The 18,675-nt window shown below is 42.4% G+C and overlaps 1 protein-coding gene across 2 annotated transcripts; it reads left to right on the top strand.

Annotated features, from left to right (window-relative positions):
* The first annotated feature begins 749 nt into the window (after positions 1-749).
* CCNG2 (cyclin G2) lies at positions 750-13,961 on the top strand. 2 transcript variants are annotated; one of them, XM_023222519.3, is made up of 8 exons: positions 750-1,399; positions 2,448-2,585; positions 3,313-3,450; positions 4,712-4,962; positions 5,475-5,553; positions 5,638-5,736; positions 8,235-8,440; positions 9,775-13,961. In XM_023222519.3, the coding sequence occupies exons 2-8, from the start codon at positions 2,448-2,450 to the stop codon at positions 9,896-9,898; spliced, it is 1,035 nt and encodes a 344-aa protein (XP_023078287.2). In that variant the 5' UTR covers positions 750-1,399; the 3' UTR covers positions 9,899-13,961. The 2 variants fall into 2 exon arrangements, with proteins under 2 accessions (XP_023078287.2, XP_023078288.2); XM_023222520.2 differs by lacking the exon at positions 750-1,399 and adding an exon at positions 2,218-2,364.
* Positions 13,962-18,675: the final 4,714 nt, after the last annotated feature.

The raw sequence follows: 18,675 nt of genomic DNA, 5'->3' as shown, positions 1-18,675 counted from the left end.
AATTTATGGGTTACCAAGGACCAAGAAGCTCTGGGAGTCTTCATTAAAACAACAGCACAACTACAACCTCTGGACGTACGCCGTAATTATTAGATGTTTACGTACCCTCATCAGCGTGCTGTTTTTATTTAAAAACCCCTCCTTCAGTTCCTCCTGAATTTTTTTAAATTATGGAAAAATTCCAAGACACAGAAGTAGAACGAACAGTGTAACGAAGCCTCGAGTACCCATCACCCAGCTTCGACTCTCAACTTTTTGCCTATCTTGTTTCACCTGTCTTCTCCACATTTTTTTCCTCTTGGATTGGAAAATTTTAAAACAAACATCCAAACTTGTAGCATTTATTGAATATTTTAGTAGACGCCCCGACAATGTTATAATAATTTGGTGGGTTATTGCAAAATGGAACAGCAAGACAAAATAAAGAAGGAATGTAGAAAACTCTCCCGTGGCTGAAAGGGCTGTCACAAAAGTTAGCTCTTTGGAGAAACGCCGCGAGCGTGACATTCCCCCGAGAAGGGCGGACATAGCCAGGAGAGAAGGCAGTGCCGCAGGGCTGGTAACTGAAAACCTTCCCCGCTGCCCACCCAGGCATGCGCAATTCAGACCCTGGAGTTGCTAAGGCCCCAAGGCAGAGAGAGGCTCAGGATACGGAGAGAGCCAATCAGAGGGCTCCAAGACTGATAAGTTAGCCAATCCAGATTCGAGGGTGAATCAGGTCCTCAGCAGTCCCCTCGCCCCACCCGCATCCAATCAGAGAGCCGGCTACTTTGGGCGGACTTTTCAAAACAGCGAAAACAAAACAAATCTGGGCCCTTTAAAAGGCGTAATGAGACTAGAAACGGTCTCCTTCCGCTCCTCAGTCTTCCCCTGTTCCCAAACCCGAATCAATCCCGGAATAAGACCGACGCCCAGATTCCGCCCTCCGCCCTGGCGCCGGACGTGAGGACTAGCTTGGCGAAGCCAAGGAGAGCTAGGGAGGCAGCGAGAGAGGCTGGGGACAGCGGCTAAAGGGCGGGACTCATTTTAAAGTCCGTAGAGGAAGTGCAGGATCCCTCCGCGGGGAGTCACGTGCCCCGCCCCCTTGGGGGCGTCGAAACTCACAACAAAAACAAGAGGTTCACGGAGGCCTCTATTGAGGCTGCGGAGGTGCGGCGGCGGGCTGGTCTCCGGCGGCCGGCGTTGCGCCCGGGTGGAGGGTGGGCGCGTGGGGAGCGGGATGGAGCCGGGGCTGTGAGGCCGAGGCGGCGGTGCCTGGGAAGAAGGGTCGGATGCCGGGCCGGGGGCACCGCTGAGGCAGTGGGGTCCCCGACCTGTGAGACAGGTTCGGAAGTCCCCGCTGCGCCCAGTCCCTGCGGACCGTGAGACCGCGGGCGGGTGGAGGCGCGTCTCCGGCACGGTAAGTGGGCCCGCCCAGGGGCGCCGTGGGTTTCTTTGTTCGTGGTGGGGACTGTGGGCTGCGGGGAGGTTGGTACCATCCGAGTGTCTCGGTGCTGCCTGCCCCTCAACCGCTGGAGCGACCAGGGTGCCGCCCTCAGCCCCAGCCCTGGGGGGAGCTGGCGCCCGCGACGGACAGATAGATGCTGGTCGGGTGGACGGAGGGGGCGACTAGGCTAAGGGCAGTCTCCGCCTCGGTGCCCCCCGCCCCCGCTCGTGTTGTCACGGGGGCTCGCTGGGGTGGTGCTTCTCGGATTGACAGCCCCGGGGCTCTGCAGAGTTGCAGGGCCCCAGCATCAGTGGGAGGATGGGTGTTGTCCGGTCGGGCGCGGGGCGGGCTGGACTGGACTGGATTTCTGTCCCCGGACCGCAGCCGGGTGTGCCGCGCCACCCCACGGCTCCTGGGACAGGGGTGTCTGCCTCTCGGGTAAGTCCGGAATCGGTGCTGCAGCAGCGGATGGGAAAAGCTGGGGGCTGGACTCTCCGAGAGGGGCTTCTGCAGCTGGGCGCCCCGGCGGGCGGGGCTCGGGAGTCTCCTCCGGGGCTCGGGAGTCTCCTCCCTCCGCTTCTTTGTTCAGTCGCGAGACTTTCCCTCCCCTCCCCCCTATTGTGCAACGCCCCATCCCCGGGACCCACTGCAGTCGCTGGCCTCACTGCAGTCCCCTGGGCAGAAGGCCCTCCCCGGCGCGACTTCAGGTGGGGAAGACGGAGGGGACGTCGGCGCCCGCGGACAGTTTCCTGTTTGTGAAACGCCGAGTGGCCAGGGCTGGCCGGTCTTACCCATTGCTGGCCAGCGGACCTGACCACGGCTCCTCCCCCTGCCACACCTCCCTGGCCGTGGTGGGGATTGCCCTGGGGCTCTGGAGGACGTGACTGGTCCCTTCACCCTCTCCTTGTCCGGGTGTGTTGAGGCGATCCTTGCTGGAGGTACTGGCCTCAGCCCTTTCTATCCCGCTTCCCCACCCCTCTTACCTCCAGATTACATTCTCTGTGTGGTGTCTTTGCTGCAGATGAAGGATTTGGGGGCAGAGCACTTGGCAGGTCGTGAAGGAGTCCAACTCCTCGGATTGTTGAACCTCTACCTAGAACAAGAAGAAAGATTCCAACCTCGAGAAAAAGGGCTGAGTTTGATTGAGGCTACCCCGGAGGTAAGTTGGCAGAAAAGATAACTTGCTGAAGCAGCTGATGGGGCTTGGAGGAGGTAACAACCCCTCTCCCCGTTGAATCATGACAAAAGCCTGCAAAATTTCTTAAGATCGAAGTTGTTCCTTCTGGAGTACAAAGATAAACCTTATTACAGGGTCATGCTTTTGCTTTTCTTAGCAAGAATGAGAGTGATATTTTAGAGAAGTGGGTTTTTTTTTGTTTTTGTTCTGAATGTGGCACCCTCCTCGCCCCCCGCCCCCCCCTCCCCCCCGCACTCCAGCCTGCAGCTTCAGGATGGGAGACTCTTGGTGAATTGAGCAGTTCATTTGTGCAAACACCCTCTGCCTGTGAAATACATATTTATAGTAGGATCTTAAATGACTTTAGAAAAGCAAAAGCAAACAAAAGAACCCTCTCTCTCCATTTCAAGGGAATTGAATTATATTTGCTGTAACTCTCTGAAATCTTGGAACAGTTCACCTTATATTAAACTGCTGAAGCTCTTTTATGATGTGTATTTTTAAGAAGCAGTGATTTACGTCTTATAGATGAGAAAGTGTATAGCTTTACTTAAGTGATACCACTCTTTGAATCTATATGCTTGAAGATTAAGGGGAAAAAATTAACCTTATTCTTGGGAAAAAAATTAACCTTATTCTTTGGATCTATATGTGTTTTTCATCGGGTTCTAACAAAATTGTAAACCTTGGTTCTTGATTATTATTGCAGAATGATAACACTTTGTGTCCAGGATTGAGAAATGCCAAAGTTGAAGATTTAAGGAGTTTAGCCAACTTTTTTGGATCTTGCACTGAAACTTTTGTCCTGGCTGTCAATATTTTGGACAGATTCTTGGCTCTTATGAAGGTATTTCATCATTTTTATAAATGTCTTCCGTTTTTCTATGCCCAGTGCCTAGCACACAGGGTTCAAGAAATATTTATTGAATGGGTATAATAATGTCCACTGTACATAAAAATTTATAATCAGAATTGTGATCATTAGTGCCAGAATAAGACTAATACAAGATTAATTGTATTGTTGTATGTTAGGTTTTTCTGTTGTGTCTTAGGTTTTACCTCTTAAGTACTGTCTCTTGAAGATGTGACAAAAGAGAGACTACTATTTTTTAGATATTTGTCATATGTTTATAGTCCTCAAAATAAGATTTTATCTGCCATCATGCTTCTCTTGAAGCCTAGATTTTTAAAATACTGAAGCATGACAAATGAAGCATAACAGTCTATTAAATATGACCGGTCGCCGTCCGTAGAAGTCTCTTGAAAGCAGGGAGCCATGGTTTTATTAACAGTCACCAGCAATGGCTAGAAAAATGGTGGGGAATCTTCTGCCAGTAGGATTGCTGTCAGCTGCTGGGTCAGTTCTCAGGGCATTGAAAAGAAAAGGGCAGCCATCTGTCCATGGCAGCTTTTATGTATGTCCCACTCTGCACCACTCATGTGATATTTCTCGGGCAAAATAACATTGAAATATGGAATGATTCTTAAAGATTTTTATGTAAAAAGATAAGTATAAAATATTTTAATATCCCAGTACATTTTTTTTTTGGTGTTAAAAAGCTTAATTTATTTTTGGGGAGATTGTATTATGAATTTCATAAGTCTGAAATACAAATTATACTTTAGTGCTAGAAATCTAGCTTTTGAACCTGCATGGAAGTTCTTGTACCTGCATTTGAATTTACATAAAGGTTCAAAAAACTTTTTTTTCTAAATTAAAAAAGTTGTTTTTTTTTTTTTTTTTTTAAAGTAGAAATGGAGGCTTGCTGTGTTGACCAGAATAGTCTTGCTGTGTTGGCCAGAGTGTTCTCAAACTCCTGGCCTCAAGCAGTCCTCCCACTTCAGCCTCCCAAAGTCCTAGGATTACAGGCATGAGCCACTGCTCCCTGCTGCCTTTTTTTTTTTTTTTCTTTTTCTTTTTAAGGGAGGTTGAGAAGATCTAAAATGTGACAATGTGTATAACTGTGGGTAAAGGGCCACTATATGTAAGAGAAGCAGCCTGATTGTGTTTTGTCTTAAGAATAGAAGCATCATTACAGTATTATAAGCATCTGCTTTACTAAGTCGAAGTGACAGTTGTTAAAAGAAGCCTCTTGTTTTTTTCTCAGGTGAAACCTAAACATTTGTCTTGCATTGGAGTCTGTTCATTTTTGCTGGCTGCTAGAATAGTTGAAGAAGACTGCAATATTCCATCCACTCATGATGTGATCCGGATTAGTCAATGTAAATGTACTGCTTCTGACATAAAACGGATGGAAAAAATAATTTCAGAAAAATTGCACTATGAATTGGAAGCTACTACTGCCTTAAACTTTTTGCACTTATACCATACTATTATACTTTGTCATACTTCAGAAAGGTCAGTGGGATTAAAGATAAATTTTATACTTTGAGCATTGCTGTAGCTAACAGTAAATAATTGGAATGGCAATGAAATTTATATTTTTATCTTCTTCAAACTTTCGACTTGGACTTTATTGGCAAATCTCTCTCTTTTTTTTTTTTTTTTTTTTGAGATGGAGTTGCGCTCTTGTTGCCCAGGCTGGAGTGCAGTGGTGTGATCTCGGCTAACTGCAGCCTCCACCTCCTGGGTTCAAGTGATTCTCCTGTGTCAGCCTCCCGAGTAGCTGGGATTACAGGCGTGTGCCACCACACCCGGCTAATTTTGTATTTTTAGTAGAGATGGGGTTTCTCCATGTTGGTTAGGCTGGTCTTGAACTCCTGACCTTAAGTGATCCACCACTTCGGCCTTCCAAAGTGCTGGGATTATAGGCTTGAGCCACTGCATCTGGCCCTGGCAAATCTTTAAAATTGTTTAAAATCATTTAAATCTTTGAAAGTTTAATTAATCTTTGTTCTTTGCATTTATAGGAAAGAAATACTGAGCCTTGATAAACTAGAAGCTCAGCTGAAAGCTTGCAACTGCCGACTCGTCTTTTCAAAAGCAAAAGTAAGTTGATTGCTTGCTTACATACATATCTTACAGTTTCTATTCTGAATTTAAAAAAAATATTTTCCTTTTTTTTTCTTACAGCCATCTGTATTAGCCTTGTGCCTTCTCAATTTGGAAGTAGAAACTTTGAAATCTGTTGAATTACTGGAAATTCTCTTGCTAGTTAAAAAACATTCCAAGGTAATTATAACCATTATTCTTTAAAGCAAATTTCTTTCCTGATGTTTCATTTTTTTCTGTAGTGACTTAAACTTGAATACTTCATGGGACTCTTAACTTTTACACTTATTTTTTTCTTATATCTGTAGTGTTAAAGTTCTCAAAATGCAGCTTTGACCCAGACAAGACTAATCGGAAGGTAACTTGGTCACTTAGCTCAGCTTCTTTCTGCATATAGGTGCCCCTTCTGTAGTACAGCTGTTACATTGCCACATATGCATTGTTCTAAAATGCATACTAGGAAGTAGACTCAGAACAAACACCAATGGGATAGGATGGGATCACATCACACCTCTAGGGCTGAACTGTCATCCCATTAGTAGCAGCATCAAATAACACCAGCAATGTTGATGTTTTATACCCCAATGTCTTTTCAAATCCTTTACGCCAGCTAAGTAAAAGTAAGTCTTACAGTCACAAAGAGATATAAAACAAAAGCACAGTACTTTTTCTTAAACTCTCAGTCTGGTTGGGGAAATAAGGAAGTTAACATGAAGTGTTGTGTTCTGTCATCTGTTATTGTGTCTTGGTGCCAGGTAATAGTGAATATAGAGAGTACCTGGCGATTTTTTGAGACAGTGTCTTGCTCTGTTGCCCAAGCTCGAGTGCAGTGGCACGATCTTGGCTCACCACAACCTCAGCCTCTCCAGTTCAAGTGATTCTCCTGTGTCAGCCTCCCGAGTGCCTGGGACTACAGGTGCTCACCACCATGCCTGGCTAGTTTTTATATTTTTGGTAGAGATGGGGTTTCGCCATGTTGGCCAGGCTGGTCTTAAACTCCTGACCTCAAGTGATCCCACCTTCCTTGGCCTCCCAAAGTGCTGGGATTACAGGCATGAGCCTCTGTGCCCAGCTTACTTTGGGGTTTTTTTAAGCAAAGAAATAGGGCAGACTAGGAGAAGCACTATGACTGGGAGCCTGTTTGGAGCAAAAGAATCTTGGACAGTGAAAGTTTGGACAGCAAAGGCTTATGGCCAAGAAATTGGTGGACTAGACAGATTTAAAAGTCATTTTAGGATAGACTTGCAGGTACAGTGTCTAGGTGTTAGTCACAAGCAGGAGTAAGGCTGTCCAACTCATAAAACGGTGGTTTTGGAAGCCAAGCATGGAAATGAGGCAAGGAATCATGAATGACCAAGATTTGTACCTAATGGTGGATGTAATATTATCATAATTGGCAGGAAATTTGGAAGAAGTTAATTTGTGATGAGAGAAGTATGATTTTAGATGCGTGTATACACAGGTAGGTGTCTAGTAGGTGTTTGGCATTTTGGAATAAGAAGATAAACTAGCTGGAGATTGAGATTTGTAATTTCTCATGAAGAAGCAATAGTTGAAACCATTAAAAGCTTGTGGAATCATTTTTGTAGGGGTCAGTTGAAGCTCTGGGGTTTTTAGTGTTGGCCTTTACCCCCAACATTAGGAGCCAAGTGAAGAAAGGTACATCCCTACAAGGAGGAGCACTGTCGGACTGGAAGGAGGTTTTTAAGAAGGAGGTGGTCAAGAGTATTGAATTTTTATAAGAGATCCAATATAATGAAAATTGAAGGTCATTGAATGTGTCAGAGGTAATGTCAGTAGAGCAATGAGAAGGAAGTGGTAGAAACCAGATTATAAGTGGTTAAGATGTAGCTAGATTAGGTGAAAATGGGAGGCCAAGAAAATAGATAGATCTTCTGTTTTCTGGTGAAAATATGTGCAATGTGAAGCATTTTGTTTGTAACAGATAACTTTTCGCTTTTGTTTTAATCATGATTTTATTAGTTTTTATCTGAACTTTTTATTGAAAGTGATAGCTGGAACCATCTTCAGTGAAAATTGATACGTTGAAATAAACTGAAGACATTCCGAAGGAGGAAGGAAAAACATAAAAAGAAAAAAAAGAAATAAACTGGAGCACTCCCCAGTGGAGGCGAAACTATGTCCTTTTTGGGAAATTTCTCTTCTCTCATATTGCTAACTTCTTTAGTTTTGTATCTCGTGTTATAAGTGTGTGTTGCCAGCAATCCAAACAATGCCTTGTTATAGGAACCCAAATTGGTTTCTGTAACAAACGGAATGTTGAATTTCTTTGCATTGAGACTAAGGACTATACTTGATAGTTGATTTATTAACAGACCCAGAGCGTTTTTAGGTCAGCGTTTTCTTAGACTAGGCAAAGCTTTCTGTGTATTGAATCCTAGGTAATTTTATACTTACAGTGCTCCTCTCCTAAACCAGTGGTTCCCAAATTTTGACAGTTTGGGTGCACATTACAGTCACCTAGGGAACTTACAAAACTCTTGATGCCCATGTTGCACTCCTTGTCAATTAAATCAGAATACCAGAGGTGGAAGAGGGTAGTGGGAGCCAGGCATCTATATCTCTATGTATATATTTTCATAGCTCACCTAGTGATTCCAAGGTGCTGCAAGATTTGGGAGACATTGCCATAACCTCTTAAAATATTTTTTTTTCAGATTAATGACACCGAGTTCTTTTACTGGAGAGAGTTAGTTTCTAAATGCCTGGCTGAGTATTCTTCTCCTGAATGTTGCAAACCAGATCTTAAGAAGTTGGTTTGGATCGTTTCAAGGCGTACAGCCCAGAACCTCCACAACAGCTACTATAGTGTTCCTGAGCTGCCAACGATACCTGAGGGGGGTTGTTTTGATGAAAGTGAAAGGTAGGCGGGTTCCTTGACTAATTAAACTTCCCTAGACTAAATATTACTGAGTTTATTATACTCAGAACTGTGGAATAGTGTAAGACATTAGAGAAAGCAAGCCCCTACACTAAGAGCTAAGAATTAAAACCCCAACTCTTCAGGTAAGCAAATTAACCAGAAGTAGTTTTGTTAAACTATGTAATGATTTATAAGGTCTTCTCCATTTTTTTTAGTTTTTTCTTTTTTATATTTTTTTGAGTAGAGATGGGGTCTCGCAATGTTGCCCAGGGCTGGTCTTACACACTCCTAGTCTCAAGTGATCCTCCTGCCTCAGCCTCCCAAAGTGCTGAGATTACAGGTGTGAGCCACTGCACTTAGCCTCTTTTCCCTTTTTTAAACTGGTTGTTTTCCATCTTTCTCCTATTTCCCTTGCTTTTGAAATACAGCTAAAAAAAACCCCCCAAAAAAACTGAAAAAGAATTCTGGGCTTTGTAATGTTAGTATGAATTCCTAATATTGTGCTGTGGAGAAGAGATTGATGGGTAGGTGCCTGGAAAATAAAGGGAATCACCACCACTAATGGGGAAGACTTCTATAGATGTCCTCAGAGGTTTGTCAGTTGGTGTCGTCTTATTCAGAATTTGATTATTGTGTTTGTAAAGTGAATAATTTTGCTAAATTTGTTTGTTTTATGCTGTAGAGATAAAGGGCCAGAAGTTTCATTTTCATAGCTTATTAGTTTACTTTGATATTTGAGAGTGTAAGTGGTATAAGAAATCACGGATGCAAGAAATACATCTAAATAGACCATGTGCTAGGAGATATGTTGTCTTTAGTCTTCATTATTGGATTTAAAATACTTAGAATTCTACAATTAGTTGCTGATAGAGTTATTAATTGGTACAAGAATAATAGTTTGACAAATAGTAACTTGTTTAAACTTAAGAAAACCTATATTTTCTTTCTTTTTCTTTTCCTTTTTTTCTTCGCATGTGCCACCATGCCTGGCTAATTTTTGTATTAATATTTTTTGTAGAGATGGGATTTTGCCATGTTGCCCAGGCTGGTCTCGAACTCCTGGGATTAAACGATCTGCACACTTTGGCCTCCCAAAGTGCTGGGATGACAGGGATGAGCCACTGCACCCAGTCAAAAAAAAATCTGTATTTTCCAGTGAGATTACTATAGACTTCATTTAGGAAGTCCTTATAAATTTTGTCTCTGTAAAGCATACATTTTGAATATAAAAATCCTCACTAGAGATACTCATATAGCAGCTTTATTTTGGCTATAAAGCATTTAAGTGTGTTTTAAGTAATGGTATCCTCTTTTTTGTCTCTCTTTCTCTTTAGTGAGGACTCTTGTGAAGATATGAGTTGTGGAGAGGAGAGTCTCAGCAGCTCTCCTCCCAGTGATCAAGAGTGCACCTTCTTTTTCAACTTCAAAGTGGCACAAACACTGTGCTTTCCATCTTAGAAATCTGATTATTCTGTCAGAATTTATATGTACAGGTTTCAAAGCAATAAATGGGGGAATAGGTAGTTTTCTGGTTTAGCCCCCATCTAGTCAGGAATTACATATACTGGAATACCTACCTTCTATTTGTTATTCAGATCAGATCTGGCCTATTTTCATATTTATCCTAAGCCATCAAATGAGGTAGTGCCTCTTATACCATTAACAGTATACTTTAGACATTGGCACTTTATTTTTCTTGTTGATCTTTAGCTACTTTGGGGAGGAGGGAAGGTGCTGATACCTTCAATTTGTTACTTTTCAAGATTTTTAAAAATAACTAGTGTAGCTTATCTTAAACATTTTATAAAACCTTCAGATGTCTTTATTTAAGCATAAGATTGGAAGTATGCAAGTGCTTCTTTAGCAGGGACAGTGGATAATCCTTTAATGGTTTATCATAGATTCCCCCCTCCCCCCTTCTCAGAAGAGTGAATATGCTCTTAAATGTCAAACACATTTTTGTTTTGTTTTTTAAATGATCAGTGTCTATTTGATGTGATGCAGATCTGCAGAAATAATTAGGCTAGGGCTCTTAGTTTCATTCCTATTGCCCAAGTATTGTCAAACTATGGTATTATTTTAATGTTACTTTAAAAATCCATAATCTGCTAGTTTTGCATGTACTTGTATGAAAACAGTGCAGTAAGTTGAAAACCCAGTATCTATGGAATTGATAAATGTTGATCTGGTGGTACATTTTATCTCATTTTCTTATATTAAAAATATCTGCATGATTACGTTTTATTTCCTTTGTAATTTACATTTCAAAATGATGTATTGCTATGTGGGTGCCAAGATTGAGTATGAAGAACCCGAGTGTTTGTAGTATTATAGTTTTAAGCAAATCTGTGTGGTGATACAGCCATAAGAATGGGGCTTATATAAACTCTGTACATGTATGATTATGTACAGAGAATTTTTAACTTTATAAATTGTATATGAACATGTAAATCTTTTAAAATGTACATAAAATACTGTATTTTTTTACTTTGTGATAGTCTAGTCGTTGCATGTAAATATAATTTATTATGTATTCTGTAGTATAAATCATACGTTGATGACTTACATTTTTACTGGTAAGTCAACATCCATTGGATGTTTTCTGAAGTGGCTCTTTTTGAAGTGATAATAGATTGTCATTCAAAATAAAATTATTAATGAATTCTCCTTGTTTGGGATCACATCTTAATTTTTAATCTGTTAAAAGTGTTTGATGTATTTTAATGAGAAGACTTTAGGTGAGGCTACAGTGATTCCAGAGTGAGCCTTCTAACTGGCTAGCAGAAGTTCTCTAGGTTTGGCACTATGCCTTGAAGATACTGAAAGAGAATCTGTCATTTGAGAATTGACCTCTTTCTGGGATGGACTCATTAAGTATGCTCTCAGAGACTGGTGTATTACCAGAATGCCTATTAATTTACAGTAAGAGGCAACAGGTATTAAGTAGACCAGAATGCTCAGGTTGGCAGATTAGAACGATCTTTCAGGAGACAAATTAAGTTTTAATCAGTTTGGTTAGTAAGTATGGTGTGTTGGCTGTGATGGCTTCTAGCTCTTGTGGACCTCAAAAGTATCAGGTTGTTTTGCAAGTGGTATTCCTTCCCTGCCCCCTCCCCCCAACAGGTTCCCCATCCATCTAGTTTGATTTTTGTAGACCTTTGTTTTTTCTAGTTAGTTAGAAAGTCAGGTGTACTGAATATGGTTTTCATGTAACACCTCTTCTCTGGAGATAGGGGTATGTTTTCCTACTCTGCTAGAGGAGAATCTCTACTTGAGGATGACCTTTCCTGTCTTACTAAATAATATTAGTAAATAGTAGGTAATATGTTCTGCTTTCAGATTTTGATTTGTTGAGATGTAAAAGTTCTTTGTGGCTTACCAAATCTCAAGACTCTTTTTAGCTCCTGTGGGATTGTATTGCTTTTCTTACTGGATATTCTTCTTGGGTAAGTATCTTTGTGGCTTTACCTCTTCCCCCTCCGGTTTTTAGTATATTTAGTCTAGATCTCTCTGCTGAGCTTGCAACCTGTTTATTCACATGGCCTGCCATGCCACTTGGAGGTTTCTCATTACTCCCAAACCTGCTGTTTCTTTATGTCTTTCTCAGTGAATAATTCTGTCTATTCATGCCGGAAACTTAGGTGATATGCTCATCTCCTTTTGCCTGTTTATGGAGGTCACCAGCCTCTATCATTTGTATGATTTCGTTTACACTGTTTATATCTCTTTACTCTGTCCCCTCTTTTTCTACCATTGGCATGGTTTCGACCTGTACTCTTTATCACCAGAGGTGCTGTAATATAGTTGTGATCTCTCAGCTTCCAGGCTTACTCCTGGTCTCTGCCTTGCTGCCTACAGATCCTTTTAAAATAAAATTTTAACTGTCTCCCGAAAAATTGTTCAGTAGGTCACCCACAATCAGGAGAAAAAGTTATATCGTGACATACAAGTCTCTGTCTAATCTGAACACTGCACCTGTCTCTGGCCTTTTTTTCTTGCCATTTCCTAGACCTTAAAAAATGTGTATTGAGAAAGAGAATTCTGGAAGCTATACAGAGGATGAACTGGAGCAATATAGAGGAGTGGCATGGAGACTGGTCTGACTGATGTAAGGCAGTGGAAGTGTGGATGAGGAAGACAGGTGAAAATTGAGAAGCGCTATCCTTTCTCTTTGGGCATTATTAGGAGGCTCACAGACAAGTCCAGGAGCCTGGTTATGCCCTCCTGTGCCATTCAACCAGGTGGCTTTCCCATGACTGTGATGAATAAAATCGAGAAGCCCCTGCCCTTTTCAGAGCAGAGGGTGAGGAGAAAGCTACCATTTTGGCCTCATCCTTACTCCCCTTGACTTGGCAAGAGATTTGCCCTTTCAGGTTTTGATCCTGTCATTTTCTAGGATATGGTGCACGCACTTTGCTGTTGTGCGTGGTGAAGTATTGTGCCTAGGTCCTGGGTCTTCATCTGTTTGACTCTGCTGCTGTTTCCTCTTCCCAGGAAGTGTGATTAGACAAATAATGTGTTTTAACTACCTGTCACACTCAGAATTAATACATACTCAGGTTAACTGTAGAGAGGCATTGGCTGCAGAACACTCCTCGTGACAATTTTAACCATTTTCTTTGTCTAGAGTCTGCCTTTTTCTTTTTTACAATTTCTCTCGTTTCAGCACTAGGTTTCAATATGGTGTTCCTGCTACCTCCCACCTCCCTCCTCCCTCATCACACATGCAAATTGTCAGCTTATTTAGACAACCCACTTAGATTCCTATATGGACAAGGACAAGGTATTTTGCATTTGTTACTGGAATTCAGTTTTCCTAACTATTTACTACCAGAAATGGTCAACAACTTAGTTTGTGTTTAGCAAATCAAATTGTGTGGTAGATAGTTTTCCAGTATGATGGCCAGTCAGTCTTCCAATCCCTGTGCCTATATGCCGCTCTTCCCATCCACAAGTGGAGTCTCTTTCTCTTGAGTTTTGGCTGGCCTTATGAATGGCTTTGCTTACTGAAATGCAGCAGAAGAAATTCAGCATATGTCCAAGCCTAGGCTTTAAGAGACTGGCAGCTTTCCTTTTATGCTTTTTGAAAGCCAGCCACCATGCTGCAAAGAAGCTTAGTTGGATTACTGAAAGATGAGAGGCCATGTGGAGAGAGACTCTTGAGGATGAGAGATTATCTTGGATGTTCCAGCCTTAGTTAAGCTCTCAGCTGAATGTGGGTGTATCCTCAGCTACACCACAGAAAATAGAGGAACTACTCAGTCGATCCCAATCAACCCACAGACTCACTAGAAATAACAAATTATTGTTTTAAGCCATGAGGTTTTGGGGGAGGGTTGTTAAACAGTAATAGCTAAGTGAGACAGATTGCTTGTTACTTATGGTCAAATGGTGATTATCTCTGGTGAGATTACAGGTAATTTTAAAAAAAGTTATACCTATCTGTAGTTTCCTTTTTTTTTCTAAAATTGAGTTGAATTATTAGTGTATTAACAGAATAAAGAATGAACTTTAAAACACACATGCTGGTTATATGCTTCCTCTAATTAAAATCCTCTGTGGCTCTCACCGCACCTTAGCATCAAGTTCGAACTTTGTATTGTGGCTTACAAGACCCAACTTGATTTGTTCCCGGCTCCCTTTTCAGCCTTGTCTCATGGCATCCCCATCCACGTATTTCCTAGGCCCACTGCATCCTGAGATGAGTCAGAGACCCTTCTTAGGGGCCTGTTCCCTACTCCCAAACATGGAAATTAAAAAAAACCAAAATCTTGAGTTCTTTCAAGAGAAATTCCAGGCATCTAGCTAGCCCTGAGGAGTAAAAGAGAAATGTGATAAGCAAGACATAGCGGCTCAAAACAATAGCCAGTAAGTTAGAATCATGGGATGTTTGATTCCCCTATAGAAACTATAGATAACATCTTAATATATATCCCTGAGTTGTTTTCCAGAAACCTGAACCTCTACCAAATGGATGCACTGGTACATAGATCTAAGATAAGGGGGAGCTGAGGACTGAACTCTGACCACCGTTGTTTGTTCTAAATTTCCTCCTGAGAGGCCTGGAGGAGGTCATGCCCATGAGCCAGAGATTATATTTTTTTTTCTGTAGATTTTAAATGTTTAGACAAAACGTCATCTGCTTAACCAATCGTACACTAGAAAATCTTTGACTCCACCCCCACTTCGAGATGCCTTGCCTTCTTAGGTCAAACCAATGTATAGTCTCCATATATTGATTTCTGACTTCGCCTGTAACCTCTGCCTTTCTGCCTTTAAAAAACCTTACCTGTAAGCCATCTGGGAAATTGGGATTTAAGTCTTAGCTGCCTGATCCTCCTTCTTTGGTGCCCTGCAAATAAATGTTTTCCTTTCTCTTGCTGCAAACCTCAGTGTGGCTATCTGGTCTTACTGGGCCGGGTGGGTGGACCGCAGTTCTGTTTGATAACACTCCACTCACCATGCTTTTGCTCACCTCAGTGCCTTGATGCATACCATTTCCTCTGGCTAGAATACCTTGTCACCCTTCTGGCAAACCTACTTACTACCTTAGGACTCCTTTCATTGACTTACTAATTCACCCATCAGATATTTGAATGCTTTGTGTGTCAGGCACCACACTTCTGTTGCTATGAAATGCCAAACACAACAAACCCTATCCCTTCCCTCAAGGAACTTACAGTGTAGTAGCAGAACCCAAAAATTCATGGCAAATAATAAAATGTTCAGGCCGGATGCGATGGCTCCCGCCTGTAATCCTAGCACTCTGGGAGGCCAAAGTGGGTGGATCATCTGAGGTCAGGAATTTGAGACCAGACTGGCCAACATGGCAAAACCCTGTCTCTGCTAAAAGTACACAAATTAGCTGGGCATGATGGTGGATGCCTGAGGCTAAGACAGGAGAATCGCTTGAACTCAGGAGGCAGAGGTTGTAGTGAGCCGAGATTGCACCACTGCACTCCAGCCTGGGTGACAGAGTGAGACTCCATTTCAACAACACCACTGCCAAATAAATACATAAATAAAATGTTAAAAGGTTGTGACAATTTTTTCTTCTAGGAAATCTTTCTGGAACTCCCTGACTTGCCTCTCCTTGTCAGTGTTACATGTTTCCATAAAACCCTACATTTTTTCTTACCCTAGAAATTAATATCTTGCTTGTGTGTCCCACTGATCCACTAACCTTACCTGTTTGTTCTGGAACGGCAGGGCCTTTTGTCTCTTTCATTCTTCGTTGACTGCCAAGCACCCAGCACATTATCTGGCCCATACTCCTCATGCTGCTGTTGCTATTACTGGCAACAAGTAACTTTGCTGGCCACTTAATATGTTTCAGGCACCTTACATGAATGATTTTCTCCTCATCACACTCCTATTAGACAGTTTTTACATATGAAGAAACTAAGGATTAGAGAAGACAAGTACCTTGACACAGGTCTAGCAAGGAGCAGGGCCATAATTCAAACCAAATTTCTCTGCCAAACACTATCCTGTTAACCACAATGCTAAGCTATTACCCAAAAGTTGATGAGTTGTTGATTGAATTAAATAACACAAATTCTTATAAAGAAAATTCTACTCATAATACCAGTAAAATAAATCACAGTATTCTTTTGTTCAATGTTTAAGTGCTCTCACCCATAGAAAGGAAAAGTGACTAAGATTTAGAGTTAAAATATTTTTTCTCAGAAGCCAAAATAGGACACAAATGTAAAAATCCAAGGCAATATAGCAGCAGAGAAGACAGGTATTCCTCAAGGGCTGGAGATTTTAATTTGCCCTGGACCTCTTCGTACTCAAGCCTGTGGGTCTTCCCAGCCCCTATAGGTCTAGTTCTTTTTACGTTTTGGTGACAGTTTGTGCTTGATCATTCTGGGTTCCAATACTCACAGTGTTGGAATTCAGTGTTAGTGGGGGTGGAACTTGGAACCCCAGACAACCGTTTTGCTAAAGGCTTTCTTGCCCTTTGCTGTTTTACTATTATTCAACGTAGCAATCATCTCACACTTACTCATTTACTGCTCTGAGGTTTGTCCAATAAATATTTCACGTGTCTGTGGTTACCCCCTTGCCTAAACTCTCAGTTTCTCATGAGAAGAGACCATACATTCTCCTTCCTTTATATCCTTTGGGTGCCTAGCACAATGCTGGGTAAAAATGTGTGTCAACATTTTTCTACGTGGATCACACCTGACCATGTTTTTTCCATTCTTGGTTGCAGTGAGTCATAGTTTGTAAAGGTAAACACACACGTGAGGACAAATTCATGCTCTCCAAAGTTAGGATTTCAGATCATTAACAGGGCTTGTGGCAGGCCATTGCCCATTGCTACAATTACCCATACCTATTCGAGAGTAAGATGTAGTGATGGGCATAGGCTCTGCACCAGAAGGCCAGTGCCTGAGTCCTGGTTTGGCCACTCACTGACCTGTTAACTAAAGTGTTTGTGCCTCCGTTTCTTCATTTGCATAAAGGAGCTAATAACAGCTACTTGTGAGGGACACAGAAGTGTGCTGCAGATGTCCCAGCCGCTGGGAGTGCCCTTGGCAGGCAGCCTTCTGTGGACAGCCCCTCTGGGGACTGCATCAGTGGCAGAGTACCACCTCATCCAAGGAGGGCTCATATCTCATGACTGAGCTGGAGGAGGTATAAAGTCCTGGTCACTTTGGTGCCCACGCAGGACAACCCAGATGAATCTGTCCAATCTCACTTCTTTCTTTTCATTCTTTTTTTTTTTTTTTTTTTTTTGAGACAGGGTCTAGCTCTGTCACCTGGTGACAGAAAGCAGTGGTGTGATCACCACTCACTGTATCCTCGAACTCCCAGGCTCAAATGATCCTCCCACCTCAGCCTCCTGAGTAGCTGGGACCATGGGCATGTGCCACTATGCCTGCTAGTTTACATTTTTTTTGTAGGGATGAGGTCTCTCTCTGTTGCCTAGGCTGGTCTTGAACTCCCATGCTCAAGTGATCCTCTGGCCTCAACCGCCCAATGTGCTGGGATTACAGGCATGAGCCACCGCACCTAGCCCAACCTCACTTCTTTCCCGTCTCTTTTTTTGGGTGTTGATCCCAAGGGTATTCCTTAATAAACACAGTGTACCCTAAACTTTGTTTCAGAGTCTGCTTCCTGGGCAACACCACCTGCTCCACTGCCTCGTGGGGTTACTGTGTATCTAAATACGATGATATACAATAAAGCATTTGGAACAGTGGCTGATATGTGCTCAGTAAATACTGGCTATAACAATTATCATCCCATTTTTGTTTCTCTTCCTGCTAAGACTCAATTATTTATTCAATTACTGAACAGTATGATGCACAGAGTCATGTCCTAGGCACTGAGAATGCCAAAAGGAATTAAAGCACGGTTCTTACCTTCAAGAAGCTCATAATCCAATGAGAGAGGCAGACATATCAATTACCATGTAATGTAAGAAATGCAGGAATAGGAATTTGTCTCCAGTGCTGTGTTAGTGTTCTGGCCTTGCCTCTGCTTGTATTCCTAATCTTCTGGATGAAGCTAAAAGGCTGTGTAGTGTGATTCCAGTCATTGAAGGGAGGCCCTGAGGGCCCAAACTCTCCCCAGTTCCCCTCACATCCTTGTTACCCTTCACCTCATTCTGCCATTCCCACTTTTAGAATGCCTTTTCTTTAGCTAAACACCTTGAATCTGGTTAAAATGTAAGTATCTCTAACAGGGCTTACATTTTAATGGGATTCGGAAACTGGTTTGAGCATATGTTAGCTGTGAATGTAGTTTTTGGCAAGCCACGTGCTCAGGTACCCCATGAAGCAGATACTGAGACGAAGTTTCTTGGGGGGATGCTTGTAAAAGGGAAAGAGGGAGGCAAGAGGGTTGGACAAGGAGAGCCTGCAACTGTATTGCAGATCTGACAAAGATGCAGCTAGCCTAGTACTTTGGAGCAGAAGTTGCCCATTAAAAGAGTCCCAGGCTGGGCAGAAACGGGCTCACCTTGTACTTCCTAGCGCTTGGTGCTAGAGGCTGTAGGCTGTAAACTACCCAGAAAGAGCTTGGCTTCTGCTCAGATGCTGAGGTGGGCTTTGATGATGCTGCAGCTGTCGGCTGGGAGCTGCTGCCCTCCTGGTGGTGGAATGGCAAGATCGTCCTGGAAGGGAGATCTGTGTGTCACACCTCCCAGCTGCCACATCATGTAAATTCTCTGAGAACTAGTTTTCTTGTTTTGTTTTGGTTTTTTTTTTTTTTTTTTTTTT

The sequence above is a fragment of the Piliocolobus tephrosceles genome, chromosome 3 (assembly GCF_002776525.5).
Source record: "Piliocolobus tephrosceles isolate RC106 chromosome 3, ASM277652v3, whole genome shotgun sequence".
NCBI lineage: Eukaryota > Metazoa > Chordata > Mammalia > Primates > Cercopithecidae > Piliocolobus > Piliocolobus tephrosceles.
This window is presented reverse-complemented; position numbering and strand designations above follow the sequence as displayed.

Excerpts from the sequence above, each read along its gene's own strand:
- CCNG2 (XM_023222519.3), top strand. The coding sequence starts at position 2,448 with ATGAAGGATTTGGGGGCAGAGCACTTGGCAGGTCGTGAAGGAGTCCAA. Across the intron at positions 4,963-5,474 it reads CTTTGTCATACTTCAGAAAG|GAAAGAAATACTGAGCCTTG; the intron begins GTCAGTGGGATT and ends TTGCATTTATAG. Across the intron at positions 8,441-9,774 it reads TGTTTTGATGAAAGTGAAAG|TGAGGACTCTTGTGAAGATA; the intron begins GTAGGCGGGTTC and ends CTTTCTCTTTAG.